Below are 17,019 nucleotides of genomic sequence, written 5' to 3' on the forward strand. Positions count from 1 at the left end.
TCTGACCCTTAGTTGATGATAGCCCGACCTTAAGTCGATCTTTGAGAAGTAGCTCGCTCCTTGCAGCTGATCGAACAGATCATCGATCCTCGGCAAAGGATATCTGTTCTTTATGGTAACTTTATTTAGCTCTCGGTAGTCGATGCACAACCGCATCGATCCGTCCTTCTTCTTTACAAATAGGACTGGTGCTCCCCAGGGAGATGAACTAGGTCTGATAAAACCTTTCGCCAGCAGTTCATCCAACTGGGTCCTTAGTTCTTTCATTTCCGTTGGAGCTAGCCTGTAAGGTGCTCTTGCTATCGGAGCCGCTCCAGGAAGGATGTCTATTCTGAACTCCACTTGTCTATCTGGTGGCAAACCAGGTAGTTCTTCGGGAAAAACCTCGGGGTATTCAGAAATGACAGGAAGATCCTCTATCTTCGGCTTAGGTTCTTCAATTATAACCTGAGCCATGTAAATTACACAGCCTCTGTTCAAACACCTAGAAGCTTCAGCATAGATACGTCCTCGGGGCAATCCGTACTGCGTATCTCCTCGAATGGTAAGCGATTCACCACTCGGAGTCTTTAGCACTATATGCCTCTTGCCGCAAATGATTTGGGCCTGATTACGGGATAACCAGTCCATGCCTAGGACTATGTCGAAACCCGCAAGTTTGAAGGGAAGTAGAGATAGAGGAAAAGAATGGTTCTTAATGGACATTTCACATCCCTCTAGAACAGTAGAGACGGTTTCTATCGTGCCGTCTGCTAACTCTACTTCGTATTTCGCATCAAGGGTTTTGATAGGCACATTTAGTAGTTGGCAAAATTTCTGGTCTACAAAGGATTTATCAGCGCCAGAATCGAATAGTACTCTTGCAAATATATTATTTACGAGAAAAGTACCTGTGAGCACATTGTCGTTCTGAACCGCTTCCTTTGCATCCATGCGAAAAACTCTCGCATTTGACTTCTTGGTCTCTTCCGCCTTCTTGGCATACTTAGGGCAGTTACTCTTGATGTGCCCTTTTTCGTTACAACCATAGCAGGTTGCATCCTTGATTTTCTTGCACTCCACAGTCTTATGATCCTTGGACTTGCATAGTCCACAGGAAGGAGTCTTTGATTGCGATTGTGAGTTCGATGCAAATCTACATTTCCCAGAGTGGGGTTTCTTGCAGATTTTGCAGTTGGGCCTTTCACCAGCTTGCCCATCTTTCTTCGCCTCCGACCCTCTTTTGCCTTCACCGTTTCCACGGTGTTTCTTCCCTGATCTTCGTGAGGTATCATCCTCACGTTTTCTCTTCTCAGCCTCCTTGTTCCTTAGTGTCCTCAGACGGATAGCGTCTAAGGTGAGAGACAAGGAGAGGTCAGTAACTGACCTGAAGGTCGTCGGCCGAGAGGCCTTTACACTCGCCTTTATTGCGGGCTCCAAGCCCCCAATAAAACGGGCGATTCTTCGGGGTTCTGGTGTCACGAGGTATGGAACCAGACGAGACATTGTATTGAAACTCGTCAAATATGCCTGGCAGTCCAGGTTCGTCATCACCAGTGACACAAAGTCAGCCTCGATCTTCTCAACCTCATGCTGAGGGCAATAGTTCTCCTTAATGAGAGCAATAAATTCCTCCCACGTCATTTTGTATAAAGCAGACTTACCAGATGCCTGCACCAACGCCCTCCACCATGCCAGGGCCTCGCCCTTAAATGACTGGGACACATACTTCACCACATCCCTCGCTGCACACCCGCTGATGTCTACAATAGTGTCCATCTCATCTAGCCAGGTGATACAATCCACAGCACCTTTCTCCCCTGTAAATTCCCGGGGCTTACAAGATACAAAGTATTTGTAGGTGCAACCCTTAGCATTTGATGCATCAGTATATTCTCTATCGCGATGAACGCTGTTCTCAGTGGACGAGTGTTTGTCGTCATCTTTCTTGGGTTGAGAGGGTGGTTTGGAGTGTGTCTTTGGTTTAGAGGGTGGTTTTGACACGGTTCTGCCTTGGGACTCAGTATATTGACGATCAAGAGCTGCCTGAACAGCATTGTCAATCAGAGCCTTCAGTTGTGCGCCTGTCAAATGCACTGGCGTATTGTCGTAGTCATCTTCATTAGTATGGCTATTCTCTCCGTTGGGATCCGCCATTGTAACTTGAATCTGTTACAGAAGATAACAAAATTTTATTCAGGAGATTATTATATAATTGTCTTTTATGACAATTTGTCAACCATGGTACAGAGACCATATTTGGTTAACTTATTATTTCATTACATATTAGGATTTGAATATATCCTATTTCAGCTATATAAATAGTATTGGCGGCATAAAGCCTAATCACGAGGATGTTTTATAATTTTAGCCGAGATTTCAGAGAATCAAAGGCATAGAGATTTGAACCGTAGTTCTTTTATCTCTTTCTGACAGGGAGTCATAGACCACCACTGCCTTTTGTCGTTATAAGACAATTATTACGGCCCATAGGCACTACACCTCTAATGGATGTTTTAATATGGTTGGCCCGTAGGCACTACATCTCTAGTGGATGTTTTAATATGGTTGGCCCGTAGGCACTACATCTCTAATGGATGTTTTAATAAGGTTGGCCCGTAGGCACTACATCATTAATGGATGTTTTTAATAATACTGGCCCGTAGGCACTACATCACTAATGGATGTTTTAATAATACTGGCCCGTAGGCACTGCATCACTAATGGATGTTTTAATAAGATTGATCACCTTCATTGGTGATTTAACCCACGATTTATAAATCATTTAGTTGGGTTTTGAAATCCTTAAAGGATTATTGTATAAGAATGACGTGCGTGATTTTAACGAATCACATCTGCCATGATTGTTAACATGCGTACAGAGGTTAACAGGGAATCAGAATCTTTTCAATTAGGTCGTACCATCTTGACTGGATCTTAAAAGACACCAAGCTAGGTTTCACCTTTTAAGATTCTTTATCTAGGCAGATCAATATAAAAGGAATGGTTTTGATTTATTTTATACATATTAAAACAAAACTCATAACATACATTCCATAATCTCAAATACAATTACATATTGCCCTAAACGGGTCTTTCAAATAGTACATACCTCCTTAGAGGTATAAAATAAGTGACAAGTCCACGCAGGGACTAACATAAGATAAATGTCCATGCAAGGACTTAAAAGATAAGTCCACGTAGGGACTGAAATACGATAAGTGTCCACGCAGGGACTTATTTCAAAGTAGAAATTACATTAGTACAACTATTAAGGGCTAATGGTCACGTTTCTTCTTTTTGCCCTTTAGTAGGTTCGCCAAGCCTTTGAGAAATCCTCGGTGGCTTTTCTTCTCTTCTTCGAACTCTCTCTCCACACGATCTAGTCGATGGAGTATCTCTTCCTGTTCAGGAGGAGAGAAACGTGGTTGTGGCGCTTGATGCGGAACTGGAGGTCTGGGAGGTATTGGATACCCATGAGCTGAGTAGTCCGGTGGTCCCATGTTTCCATGTGCTCCGTCAGGGTAGCGCGCATTATATCTTGCCGACACCACATATGGGTCACGCTCATAGCCGTAGTTGTATTGTGCTTGTGACGGTTCGAACGGGTTGTAAGCCGTTGGACCTGTGTAAGCAGGTATGGGTTGGTCATACCCAAATGGTGGCGAATTTTGTGCAGCTGGTGCGGAGTTCGCCTCCTGTATAGGACTTGAAGGTCCTTCTTCTTGTAGTGGCGGATAGTGGCTACTACTAGAATGTCGAGGAGTGCTGAAGTGGATACCCCCTCCTCCTCGTGTAGACATACGAGCATTTGTCCTCCTACGCCTTGGCGGATCAGGTATTACTGGTTGCGCCGGTGGCGGAGGTGGTGGCGTAACTGCCACAAAGCGTGAATCCTCAGAGGGATCCTGTGGATGTCGCGGTTGTTGAGATGTCTGTTGAGGTGGCGTGTAGTACCACTCATGTCGGTCGAACAACGCTTGGAAACTGTCTGGTCCCTGGTAGGGTGTGCCATGGAAGGATGACCCATCAGAGACTTCTATCGGATGCGTGGGCGTACCACGAGCAGGTTCAGTTGGATCAGTGTCTTCATCCATATGGTCCTCGGAGAAGTGATCTTGTGGCCCTAGTGGAACAAAGCCTGAAGGTTCCTGTATGTAGTCAGCCGGATTAAACTGACCTATGTAGTATGGGGTAGGGTCGTCGTAATTTCGGTGCGATACCGAACGTTGTAGAGGTATGAAGGAAGGTTGTGGGTTGTTGGGATCATTCTCTGAGTTTGGCCCAAAGGAGTGCCGATAAGATGGCGTCGAGCTGTGCGAGGTGGAATGCCTCGCGGGTTCGTAAAGATCTCTTCGTCGTTGTGGCTCTTCGCTCCGTGTCATCGAAGGATGTCTTGCACCAGATGGTCCAGCTTCGTTATCGTGATGTGTCACGACTTCTCCTCTGCCTCTTCTTCCCCTTCCTCTTCCTCGGAATATAACAGGTGGCATTTTCCTGCTTTATAAAACTTTAAATACCAATAATAAAAGAAAAGACAAAATTGGAATAACAATTCGAATTTGTCCTAAGTTCTTGCCTAGACTCAAGTATGTGCAATTGTGTCATTGAGATTAAACACATTAGGATAGTGTTTAATTCACTCAATGTTGGCTCTGATACCAACCTGTCACACCCCGATTTCCACGTGTCTCACCAGTGGGCCCGGTGGGGGATTACCGTGACGATGTTGGCAACAATATAGTCAAACCACACAATTATATAAATGCACAGCGGAAGCTTAAAGATAAATATATACTTCAACCTCTGGTTGTAATATCAAATGTATTACAGAAGTCGAATATATCCACAGCGGATCAAAATAATATAATATTGTTCATTCAGATACGGCCTCGGATTGACGTGAAACTTTAAGGACATGCTTATTATTTAATAAGCAAGGTTCTGGTCCGTTCACGTGTCCGAAATACTCGTTTTATTTTCAAAATGGCGTTACGGTCAACTTTTAGGCGATTAACGGAAATGCGTAAAAGACTCGAGTAACTCATGAACCGATCACAGAGGTTTATATCATCATGTAACCTGGTCCTAAGAGAGTCCTAAGGTATATCTATACCTCACTAAAACGGGTCAGAACTGAAGTCAAAACAAAAGTCAAACTTTTGCGACATTCGGCTCCGAACCGGGTCAATATAGCAAATGGTCGATTCAAACGAGCGCAAACAAGTTTATTTACTTAATATCATGTTTTATGAGTGTCAAAACAGGTTTCTTAGTATGTACATTACAGATTATGCATAAATCGCTAAAATAGCTTTCTGTTGACTTTTTAACCGCACGTTTGACTTGATATTTGATATAGTTAGAGTGGTGATCAGGGGGAACCCTTTTAGAGGTTTATTACCCACATAATTACCTTCTCAAAACTACTTTTGATCCGTCATAAGACTGAACCATTTGCAAGTTATTGTAATGACAACCGTTAGTTACGACGGTTGTGTTTATAAGCTATAACTATGGAAATGTATGACCAAAATGGTTATGAACGACTTACAGAAGTGGTATCTTGCTTAGAGAGCAGAAGGGAATGCTAGAGAGCTCTTAGAATGATCAGATAGAAGTGTTTGTGTTGTGGTGAATGTTATGAACCAAATGTGCTTATTTATAGTGTTCACAAGCCCTCAAGATCATCACAACTCAGTCTACATTTGATCATGGATCATGGGCAGGTGTCCCTAAGTGATATGGGTCGAGTAGGGGGCACCCATGCTCCATTAATTGGTTGTTTGGTCGTTCAAAAGCTCCAAAAGGCAAGATGTTACAACTTTCTGCATCTGGGCGTCTAATGCGGCCCGCATGGGAGTTCCATGCGTTTATAATGCGGGTCGCCTGAGATCCAATTATCAGACGCGTATATTAGGAGGCTCGCGGCCCGCCTCAACTTATCCCTAACCTATACGCGGGTCGCGAGAGGTTATAATTTCAGAAATTTTAAATCTTTTGAAATGATTACGAAATCCTGGTAATTAATAACGAAATCTTTCGTAATGATTTACCTGACCTTTCGGGTTTGAAGGGGTAACTTTGCGGTTTGGCCCTCGGTTAATTACAACTAAGGACCTCATGTTATTTACCCGCGTTGTTAAGTCCCCGGTTAGTTTATTAGTTATTCAGAAAGCCTTAACTTTTATTATTTACGATTTTAACCCTTCTCATACGAATTTGAGTATAACTCTCTCGTTTTAGGACGGAACTTCGCGGAATTTGTACAGTATATTCTAGTGAGCGTATAATACTGTTACGAAGCCTTGGGTACGTTAAAGGGTCACTCAGAGGTATAATTAAACATGTTGACACAGTTAACCCCAGTAGCTCGTAATCTCTCACTTTCTTCCGCGTTTCGCTTCCGTATGATCTATGATTTATTCGTTTGAAGGTACAAGCATTATTTAGGGTTACTATACAGTATATTTACCCTTGTTGACATTTATAACCCTCGAATTTATATACTTTCAAGGTTTGTCAAAATTAGTCCTTTATTTATTATAGATGCCACGTGTAATCAAATGACACGTGTTAACACATCATTGGACACAAAAATTCGAGGTGTTACAATTAGGTCGTTTACTTTAATATTAAACCATCAATAAATTACCAAAACCGAGAAATTACTGATTAAAAACGAATATTCATCACAAACCTGAGTAGAAAAATAACTAGCCAATAATCATAGTCAAGAACGATAAATAGATCTCAAACAGTAATGAAAACATGTTCATAGAGTCTAATAACACAAAGTAAATTAAACCAAACTAACACGTTTACGAACTGAACTGGGATCCCGTTACTTAGCCTTGAATCTTGAACTAAGCTTTTTTCCTCCTTGAAAACCTTCTGCAGTCCAATCCTCTTATCGCACCCTTTAGATCTACGTCTGATGTTGAATATATCTTCTGTTCGTCTCATGTCCAGCCCCCTTGCTGCCGTCTGATGTTGTATTGTATTTATTTATATGGATTTTGGTCTTGCAACACAAATTCCACGACTTGGTTTTGTCTGGCGGGCTGCTAAACTGTACTTGGGCCAGGCTCCACGTGCCTAGCGATACACAATCGGCCCAACAAGCAAGAATCAAGAAGCGATGGCATGATGTAAATTAGTGGATTCATCTTTGTCGGTCAACTGTTTTAAAATCTTGGTCAACATGAGATAATGCTTCACAATTCCCGAAGCCTCCTGATATCTTTTTCTTTTGTTGTTTGACTAGCACAATATTCAACTTTCACACAATTGTCATTCAAGTTTCTCTATCTTATAAAATAGAGATAGTGTCATCGGTCCACTCAAGAAAAATAGTGGCAATTTTAATTCGGTCACTGGCGCCCTACTCTGCCCAATTGGCTGGTTATTTCCTTATTACTCGTTTTTGCTTTATTTGCACCAGAACCTGGCCCAACACAAAATAATGTAATATAATACTAAAAACTATAAAAAAAATAAATAAAAACTATACAAAAAGTATACAATTTACACGGGACAAATATGTGTATTTTACCATACATCAAATATCCCCACATTTAAACCTTTTTCGTCCCTAAAAAAGACTTATGCAAACGGAATCAGAATGCAAATGGTTTTCCACTGTAACAAATGTCATACTGTCATTTTCATTTATACCCATTAGCTTTATAAGACAATATAAAATGTCATTTTGACCCCTTCGTATTTTACATGATAATTTTTATGTATGTGGGTCAAATATAATACGTTTTTTGGTTTATATTTATACAAGAACATTTTACAAAATTACTCTACAAGATCGTTTGTAGAGTAATTTATTCTACGAGTAAATAATTACGAAAATGTTACCGCGTTTTTTTTACATTTTCCCTCTATTCATACGTTTTGTTTGATAAGGATATTTGTATTTGATCTTTTGTAAAAAAATATTTCACATCCCCATGAAAAAAATTTCAAGTCCGGCAGTACCACTAGTTCAAACCCGGAGAGTGCTATAGTGACATACTCTTCAAAAAAAATAGTAAACTGCCAAAATGGTCCATGAGGTTTGGTCACTTTTGCAACTTTAGTCCAAAACTCAAACCTTTTGAATCTGGGTCCCTGTGGTTTCAATTTTGTTGTCATTTTCATCCAAACTCAAAATCTGGTCAGCTTTTTTAGTTAATATCCAATTTTTTTTTGTATTTTTTCTCTCTTTTAGTGAAGGGCAAAATGGTATTTTAACGTTTTATTATAACAAATTAAAAAAATCTGATTATTTTGCCATTCATTAAAAAGGAGGAAAAAGACAAAAAAACTGGATGTTAACTAAAAAATATGATCATATTTTGCTTTTCGATGAAAATGATAATAAAATTAAAACCAAAATGACCTAGATTCAAAAAATTTGAGTTTTGGACTAAAGTGAGAAAATTAACAAAACTCCGGATCATTTTGGAAGTTGACTCTCATAGATTCAAAAAATTTGAGTTTTGGACTAAAGTGTGAGAAAATTAACAAAACTCCGGATCATTTTGGAAGTTGACTCTTATAGATTCAAAAAATTTGAGTTTTGGACTAAAGTGAGAAAATTAAGGGTGAGAGTGGCACTCATCTCTTGGAGTGACCTCTCTTACAAAAAACCAATCAGCATGCGCCACGTCAACTCCCCCACACCCTCAATTTGATGGCGGCACTCCTCTCTTAATTACATCTCATCATGTTCTCTCTCTCTACATCTTCTCTCTCTCCTCTCTTTTTGTGCGGTGAACACCCACCGCTCCCCACTCACCGCAGACACTCCCCGAGAAGTCGGCGGCGGTGTTCCCGCTCGGGGACTACACACCCCGCACTCCTCCCCAAAAAGTGCCCCGCTCACCCAAAAAAAACTCCGGATCATTTTGGAAGTTGACTCAAAAAAATTCTCATTTAACCCAATAGTACCACCGTGACGACAGTATCAAAAAATAAACCCCAAAACCCCAGAGTTAACACTCAACCGCAGTCTTACGACAGCAACGACGGTGATGATTCATGTGTTCTTCTACACACACATCGTCCCTCTTCACACACACACACACACACTAAACCATTGAACTCAACTCGTGAATTACTTCTCTGATCATTAGCTCAGCCACACACCAATGGATGCACATACACCCTTCGCAAACAACAAGCGTCCATTCGACCACACCACCGTTGACCGGTCCGACCCCCACCTTACACCGTCCTCCTCCACCAAACGCCGCCACCACCCTCTCCCATCCTCACCGGCCACACCACAATCCACCATCAATAACCCCTTCCGAAACCCTATCAAATTCTCATCTAACGAAACCGTATTCCGTATCCTCTGTCCCGCTTCAAAGACCGGCGGTTTAATCGGCAAAGGCGGTGCAATCATCCGCCAGTTTAGAGAAGAAACCGGTGCCAGAATTCGCATCGATGAGCCGATTCCCGGTGCCGATGAGCGTGTGATTCTCATAGCAGCCGCTGACTCTAACCCTAACCCTAACTCTAACCATAAGAGTAAGAATAATGTTAATAGTAATGATAATGACAACAATAATAATAGTAAGAATGAGGAGTGTGAGGGTGAGGGTTTAGGAGGTTTAAGTTGTGAAGAATCGGTTGCTCAGAATGCATTGGTTAGGGTTTTTGAGAGGATATTGAAGGTGGATGAGGAAAGGAGTAAAATGGGGAAGGAGGAGGGGGAGAATGGTGAGGATAATGCAGCGGATGGGAGCGGTGGAATACCGCAGGGACCGGTGGTGTGTCGGTTGTTGGCGGCGAGTCATCAGATTGGATCTGTGCTTGGGAGAGGTGGGAAGATTATTGAGAAGATTAGGCAGGAGAGTGGGGCTCAGGTTCGGGTTATGCCGAAGGATCAGCTTCCGGAGTGTGCGTTTCCGGGAGATGAGTTGATTCAGGTAGTATTGCGTGCTACATTGTTGGTTTGTTACTTAAGTTTGTTTAATTACAAGTGGTTTAATTACGTGGCAATGCGTATTTGATTTCATAACATTTTATGCAGTTTTAGTGCTTACTCAATCTCTTAAATACCGTTTAGTGGCGCTAGAGTTTGATTTTACGTATTTGTTTATGTCGTGCATTATGATATTATCCAATAGCTTTAGATTTTAGGGCATTGTAGGCTGATCTAAAACCTATGTGTTTGAGTTTTACTTGTTTACCCGTTTTTTGTGTTCTCTTCTTCGGTGCAAGAATTCCCTTCGGATATGTTATATACTTCTTTGGTATTCAATTCTATGCACTCCTTTAATAGCAAGTATTTTTATATGGAACGTTTTGGTTGCCAAATCAACCCCTTTTTACTTTCTATTTAGCTTCTTACACGTGTAAAACTGTTAGCTGTGTACATATTCTTTGCCTACCGAGTGAGAGTTTAAACGTTTGCTTTAATGCACAGATGGCTGGAAAGTTTGTAGCCGTAAAGAAAGCTTTATTATCCGTATCAAGTTGTCTTCAAGAAGCAGGCAATTCTGGCAGTAACAGACCTATGGGAATCGCGCCTCATGGATACGGTATACTTTTTATTTAACACGTGGATTTTATGCTACTGTAACTAGCTAATCTTATTAACGATTATTATTGTATGTTTTAGGCGGTGATCACCACCACCGAATGGGCATGGAAGAGGAAATTGTTTTTAGACTACTGTGTCATGCTGACAAAGTTGGAAGTTTAATTGGTAAAGGTGGGTCCATCAGAAGAGCACTACAGACAGAGACCGGTGCATCTATAAAAATTGCTGATCCATCACCTGATTCGGATGAACGAGTGGTTGTTATATCTGCACGTGAGGCATGTGAGCTTGCATGCAATCTCTCCGTAAACGGATTCTTTTAGTTTTATTGTAATTTTTAGAGTAAAATGCCATTTTCGTCCCTGAGGTTTGGCCGGTTTGCGACTTTCGTCCAAAGTTTTGTTTTTCCGCATTTGGATCAGAAAGGTTTGAAATTTTGCCATTTTCATTCGGCTCGTTAACTCCCATCTGTTTCCTCTGTTAAGTCAGGGGTATTTTCGTACATAAAGTGAAAAAAACTGAATTGTCCTTTAAGTGAATACTTGTACATAAAGTGAACAAGACCGAATTGCTCTTCAAGTTAACAAAAAAGACGAAAAGTACCCTTAACTTGACGAGATTAAATGGATGGAGTTAACAAGCTGGATGAAAATGGCAAGATTTCAAACCTTTTGGATCCAAATGCGGAAAAACAAACCTTTGGGCAAAAGTCGCAAAACTGGTCAAACCCCAGGGACGAAAATGGCATTTTACTTTAATTTTAAAGTACTTACTTGTTCCCACATGATGCAGAGTTTAGAGCAAAGGCATTCTCCGTCACAAGATGCGGTTATGCGGGTCCATGGTAGAATCGTTGAGGCTGGGTTTGAATCCGGTGCAGCCATCGTTGCTAGGCTTCTAGTGCACTCACGGCTGATTGGGTGTATATGGGGTAAAGGCGGCATGATTATTAACGAGCTCAGAAGACTTACTGGTGCTAGCATACACGTTTTTCCTAGAGAACAGGTTGCAAAATATGGTATGCCCAGTGATGAAGTTGTGCAGGTGCCTCTTTATACCGTTATACGTTAATAGTTGTTAATATCGGTTGCATTTAGATTTTAGAGATATAATTTTGTTTTAATAATTGTTTGTAGGTAATTGGTAGCTTACAGTGTGTTCAAGATGCTTTGTTTCAAATCACAGGCAGACTTCGTGAAACCTTTTTTCCAATGAAACCATATTTTCCAAACGGTCACATGGGCCCGCCGTATCTAGAAATGCCACCACCTTCTTTTCGGCCTAGACATGATCCTGCTTATTCACCAGTCGGGCCTTTTGAACCACCTCCTTTTTCACACGGTGGGGACCATTTTCATCCAAGTTATTCGCACCCTTACGGCAATGAACGGCCAGGATACGGTCCCCCCTTCAGCAGGCAGTCTGAGGTCGGTAGTTTTTTTTTTTTTTTTGATACCAGTAGCATGTTTTGATTGTTTTTAATTAGAGTAAAATGCAATTTTCGTCCCTGCTGGTTGGCGACTTTTGCGACTTTCGCCCAAAGGTTTGTTTTTTCGCATGTGGATCCAAAAGGTTTGAAATCTTACCATTTTCATCTGGCTCGTTAGCTCCATCCATTTTTCTCCGTTAAGTCAGGTGTATTTTCGTCTTTTTTTGTTAACTTAAAGGGCAGTTCGGTCTTTTTCACTTTATGTACAAGCATTTAGCAAAATGTACAAGTATTCAAAATACCGAATTGCCCTTTAAGCTAACAAAAATGACGAAAATACCCCTGAATTAACGGAGAAAAATGAATGGAGTTAACGAGCCAGATGAAAATGTCAAGCTTTTAAACCTTTTGGATCCATATGCAAAAAAAACAAACCTTTGGACGAAAGTTGCAAAACTAGCCAAACCTCAGGGACGAAAATGTCATTTAATCTTTTAATCATTCACCATAATCTTTTTGTGTTTTCTTTCTTCTTTAGCCAGCAAGCAACATGCATGCAGGTGAAATTAGTGAGTATGAAGGTCGTGTAACAAAGGTTAACGATCCAGCTGCAAGGTATTACTCTTAAAATAATGCTCATAAACTTGCATTTATTTATGGTACCTATTTATAGTATTTTGTTTTCGCGTATCAGGAATGAAAGCATAACTGTTGAGATGACAATTCCTCAAAGTTTGTTAGCGTCTGTATATGGAGAGAACAATAGCAACTTGGGCCATATAAAAGAGGTGAGCGTCACACGTGTTCTTTTAAGATGAATTACCATAAACGAAACCAAATTGATACTTGGGTGGTCTCAGAATGCTGTTTTTATATTTGGATGGCGTTACATTACTTTTACGTTTTCAATACTTGGGGTGGCTTATGTATACGTCATCCAGTTTTATACATTATGGTTATAAAATATACAATGGGAAATGAATGGAGTGGTGTTTTGATTATACAGATGTCGGGTGCAAAGGTAGCGGTGACAGAAGGAAAAGCGGGAATCGTGTTGTCGGGTACTTATGATGAAACTCAAACAGCTCAGTGCCTGGTTCATGGATTCATCCGTTGTGAACAGCATCTCACCCCTGTTGGTTTGTGATTACAAGTATTTCATTACATACAAAATGAAGCAAGAAGACTAGCTTTTTTAACGAACGAGTTTTGTTTTGTTCTTTTTATTTTCAGTATCTTGTAAAATAATTATTCTAAAGCAAATTGTTAGTTATTCTGTTGGTTTTTTTAAATGGGAAGTATCTAGTAAAATAATTATTCTAAAGCAAATTGTAGTTATTCTGTTGGTTTTTTTAAATGGTAATGTTGTATAAAAGTAATTTAAAATAGCAAATTTGATAAATACTGGGTAGATTAACCCAGGGCCTGGGTGATTTGTGTGAACTTAAATTATACAACAGGTTAATTTGGATTTACTCAAATTATGATATGGTTAGATACAAGTCAGGGGCTGTTTGGTAGGGCTGACAATTGGGTACCTGTTAAGACACGATTAGACCTGTTTGACTGAAAAATACACACTTTGACTTTTTTAATTTTTAAAATAATTAAAATTACAATGTTAGGATCTATCATTTATTCATCTTTGTACATAAAACATAAAATTGTTTTATAAACATGAGGTAGAAAGTAGTTAAACGAGTCATAATCATGTTTGAAACTTATGTTGTGCGCGCCGTCAGAAACCTGTTAAACCTGTTAAGACACGACTTGCCGGCCTTACTGTTTGGTAGCCTCTTAATGACCATTCAGATGCTACCTCTTAATGGTTTAAAACCTCTGAATGAATAAGAGGTAACCTCAAGTCTGAATGGTTAAGAGGTAACCTCTGAATGGTAAATCATCACATGTCACATTCTTCTACCTTCTCATTGGTAAAATTCTTAATGGTTCCATTAAGAGGTAGCCTCTTAATGACCATTCAGAGGCTACCAAACAGCCCCTCACTATTACAAAACTTGCTATTTTAAAACGCATCTAAATGGACAAACACCACCAAGTTTGTTATACTTGGATTACACAATGTTTTATACCTCAAAACTTTCAACCATACATGTGTAACTAGGTTTGGCATCTGTTGAAACAATGGTTAACACAAGGATAACCAAGAGGGTCGTTTCACTTATGGGGTTCAACCTCTTCTCTTGCTCGTATCAAAGGCCTGAGATCTGCAAAACAGTAAACACCGTTAGTCTCGTTAAGAGGGGAAAAGGGGGTTTTCCCTCTTAACCAGGCTCCGGCGTGAGAATAAGTACTGCTCTGAGATGAATAAAACAGTGTGTGTATAGAGTGAGTAAAGAGAGCCAAGATCCTCAACCTGAATGATGAAGGGTCCTATTTATAGCCGGATGGTGAAGAAGGAGGAAGCAGTTGTGCCAGCTGTGGGTGTGCGCCAGCTGTCCGACCAAGGGGAATATCCTCTTGGTCTGCTCTGTCGCGAAGGGTGTAGTGGTACACGTGGCGTCCTTCTATTTGCTTACGCTGGATACCTCGTACTGGTTGCGTCAGACTTGCTCCCTGGATTGTCGCAGGCCTATGTGGCCTTCTCTCAATGGTGACACGTGTTGTCCTTTATGTTGGGCAAAGCATCTTTGATGCCAGCTATGAACCGCCTAGATGTCTTCTGGAAGCTTCTAGAAGGTTCTGGTGACATGGGTGCCTTGTGTGCACAAAAAGTGGTGTGGTCCCTGCCATGTAGGTAGGGAATTGGGACCATACCTCTTCAAGTCCCCCCAGTCCAGTGTGCCTTCTAGTTGAGTTGATCGTCTAGGAGGGATTCTGGACTTATGAGAGTTGTGGTTTCTATGCATCGCGTTGAAGTTGGTGAATATAAAGTGAGCCAAATGGACGCGTGCCGTCTGGTTATTGGCTCTCTGAAAAAGTGAGCCAAATGAACGCATGCCGCATGGGTTTTGGCCCCTTTGAAAAAAGTGAGCCAAATGGACGCATGCCGCATGGGTTTTAGCTCTTTGAAAATAATGAGCCAAATGGACGCATGCCGCATGGGTTTTGACTCTCTTGAAAAAAGTGAGCCAAATGGACGCATGCCGCATGGGTTTTGGCCCCTTTGAAAAAAGTGAGCCAAATGGACGCATGCCGCATGGGTTTTGACTCTCTTGAAAAAAGTGAGCCAAATGGACGCGTGCCGCATGGGTTTTGGCCCCTTTGAAAAAAGTGAGCCAAATGGACGCATGCCGCATGGGTTTTGACTCTCTTGAAAAAAGTGAGCCAAATGGACGCATGCCGCATGGGTTTTGGCCCCTTGTGCTTCCTTCTGTTGGAAGTTTGGTGGTTATGGGGAAGTGTTTGGTGTGACCGTCTGACGTCCCTGTCTTTTCGGAGGCGAACAGTTGCTTTTGCAGTGACTTTCTGTCACATCAGCAGACCCTGTCGCCCATGCTTCCCGAAAAATGAGCCGACGTCTTCTCTCTCCTGTGACGTGTCAGTCATCTATTGGGCGCTTTTTCTGTTCCCTGACGGTCCACTACCCATCGCATTAAATGCGATGGGTATAAATATGGGGCGGTTATCTCTTTCTTCCCTCACTTTCGAATTCTAAGTGCAATTTCTCTCTATCTTCTTCCCCTTTGTTCTATCTTTCACCTTTTCAAGTCGTCTTCTTCTTGATTTTTATCATGGCTGATAAGAATCCTACTCAAAAGAAAAGGAAACATAGGAGTAGAGCGCCTCCTGGTCCTGACCAGGCTGTGATTAACTGGAAGGAGGATGAATTCCAGATGCTTGTGAGGGGACATAACTTTCGTCCTGAGTGGGGGGCTCGTTATCCTCCCTCTGGATCCACAGCATTGGATGCCCCTCGGGGTTTTATCACGCTGTATGCTGCTTATTTCCGGGAAGGCAATTTTAGGTTGCCGATTACGAAGTTCACTGCTGATGTTTTGAGGGGTTATGGGCTCCACATTTCTCAGATAAATGCGATTGGGCTCCCTCGGATTACTCATTTCGAGTTTGTCTGCAGGTCGTACCGTGTTGAGCCTACGTTTGAGATGTTCAACGCTATCTACAGCGTTTCGTATTCCAGTGGGTTCTACTCTTTTCAGGCTAGGATGGGAGTTGCTCAGGTGTGTTCGGTGCCGATAAAGGGCATTCATGATTGGAAACAAAAGTTTTTTTACATTCGCCGTGGTGTGATTCCGACGGATATGTCGTATAGGCAGGTGGGTCAAGGGGTCCCTAAAGTGGATGTGTTGCCAGATTACGCTGCCCAAGAATGGTATGGTAAGATAACTGCTAAGCCGACTGCGATTTCTCAACTGGATGAGATGGCTTTGGTTGGTGCAGGGATGAGTTTGCTGTGGGTGCCTAAACATCCGCTGGGTCAGCCTGCGTATAGCCATAAAGGCAAATGTATTGTTCTTTCGTGTCTTACCCTTTGGTTATTTCCCTCTATGTTTACTATGTGTCCTTATTTTGTTGCCCTTTTGCAGTTGGTTACAGTTTGTTAAATGCCTTGGACCCTAAATCAGCGGGTGCCATGGTTGAGGCTATCCAGGCTGATGGGAATCCAACCTGGTTGGAACAGATACGGGACCGTTTCTTGCATCCCACCGACGCTAGTTTGAGCAGATATGCGAATGAAGTTCTTGGTGAGGATGGTTGGGATGACTTTGTCGACTCCGGTCGAGAGGAAGTCGTTATCCTTTCTAGTGGGAGTTCTGACCGGGATGTTGAAGATCTAATATCTCCTTCCGCGCGTGCAGGTACCGCGCCTGGTGGTGTTGATGAGCCGGTACATGGATTTGAGGATGATGATGATGCAGAGCCGTCTGTTGATCCGTCTGCCCAGTTGGAGACGAGGAAAAAGGCACGGAGTGATAGGTCTGGAAGGAGGGAAGAGAAGAAAGAAAGCGGAGCTGCTGGATCTTCTCGTAAGCAACCTTCTACTCTTCCATATCTAGATTATGTGGTAGTGTCTGATACATTGTCTGGCCTAGGCCCTGGGGAGGTGCGTCAAGGGTCAGATCCTGATGATAAAGCCACTTTG

At 41.8% G+C, this 17,019-nt stretch overlaps 1 protein-coding gene across 1 annotated transcript; it reads left to right on the top strand.

Annotated features, from left to right (window-relative positions):
* The first annotated feature begins 8,875 nt into the window (after positions 1-8,875).
* Positions 8,876-13,283, top strand: LOC110886387 (KH domain-containing protein HEN4). Its single transcript, XM_022134174.2, has 8 exons — positions 8,876-9,908; positions 10,409-10,523; positions 10,604-10,803; positions 11,318-11,569; positions 11,662-11,952; positions 12,493-12,569; positions 12,649-12,742; positions 12,961-13,283. Exons 1-8 carry the CDS (start codon positions 9,123-9,125, stop codon positions 13,099-13,101), a joined length of 1,956 nt encoding a protein of 651 aa, XP_021989866.1. The 5' UTR covers positions 8,876-9,122; the 3' UTR covers positions 13,102-13,283.
* The last annotated feature ends 3,736 nt before the right edge of the window (positions 13,284-17,019 follow it).

This window comes from Helianthus annuus, chromosome 10 (genome assembly GCF_002127325.2).
Source record: "Helianthus annuus cultivar XRQ/B chromosome 10, HanXRQr2.0-SUNRISE, whole genome shotgun sequence".
Taxonomy (NCBI): Eukaryota; Viridiplantae; Streptophyta; class Magnoliopsida; order Asterales; family Asteraceae; genus Helianthus; species Helianthus annuus.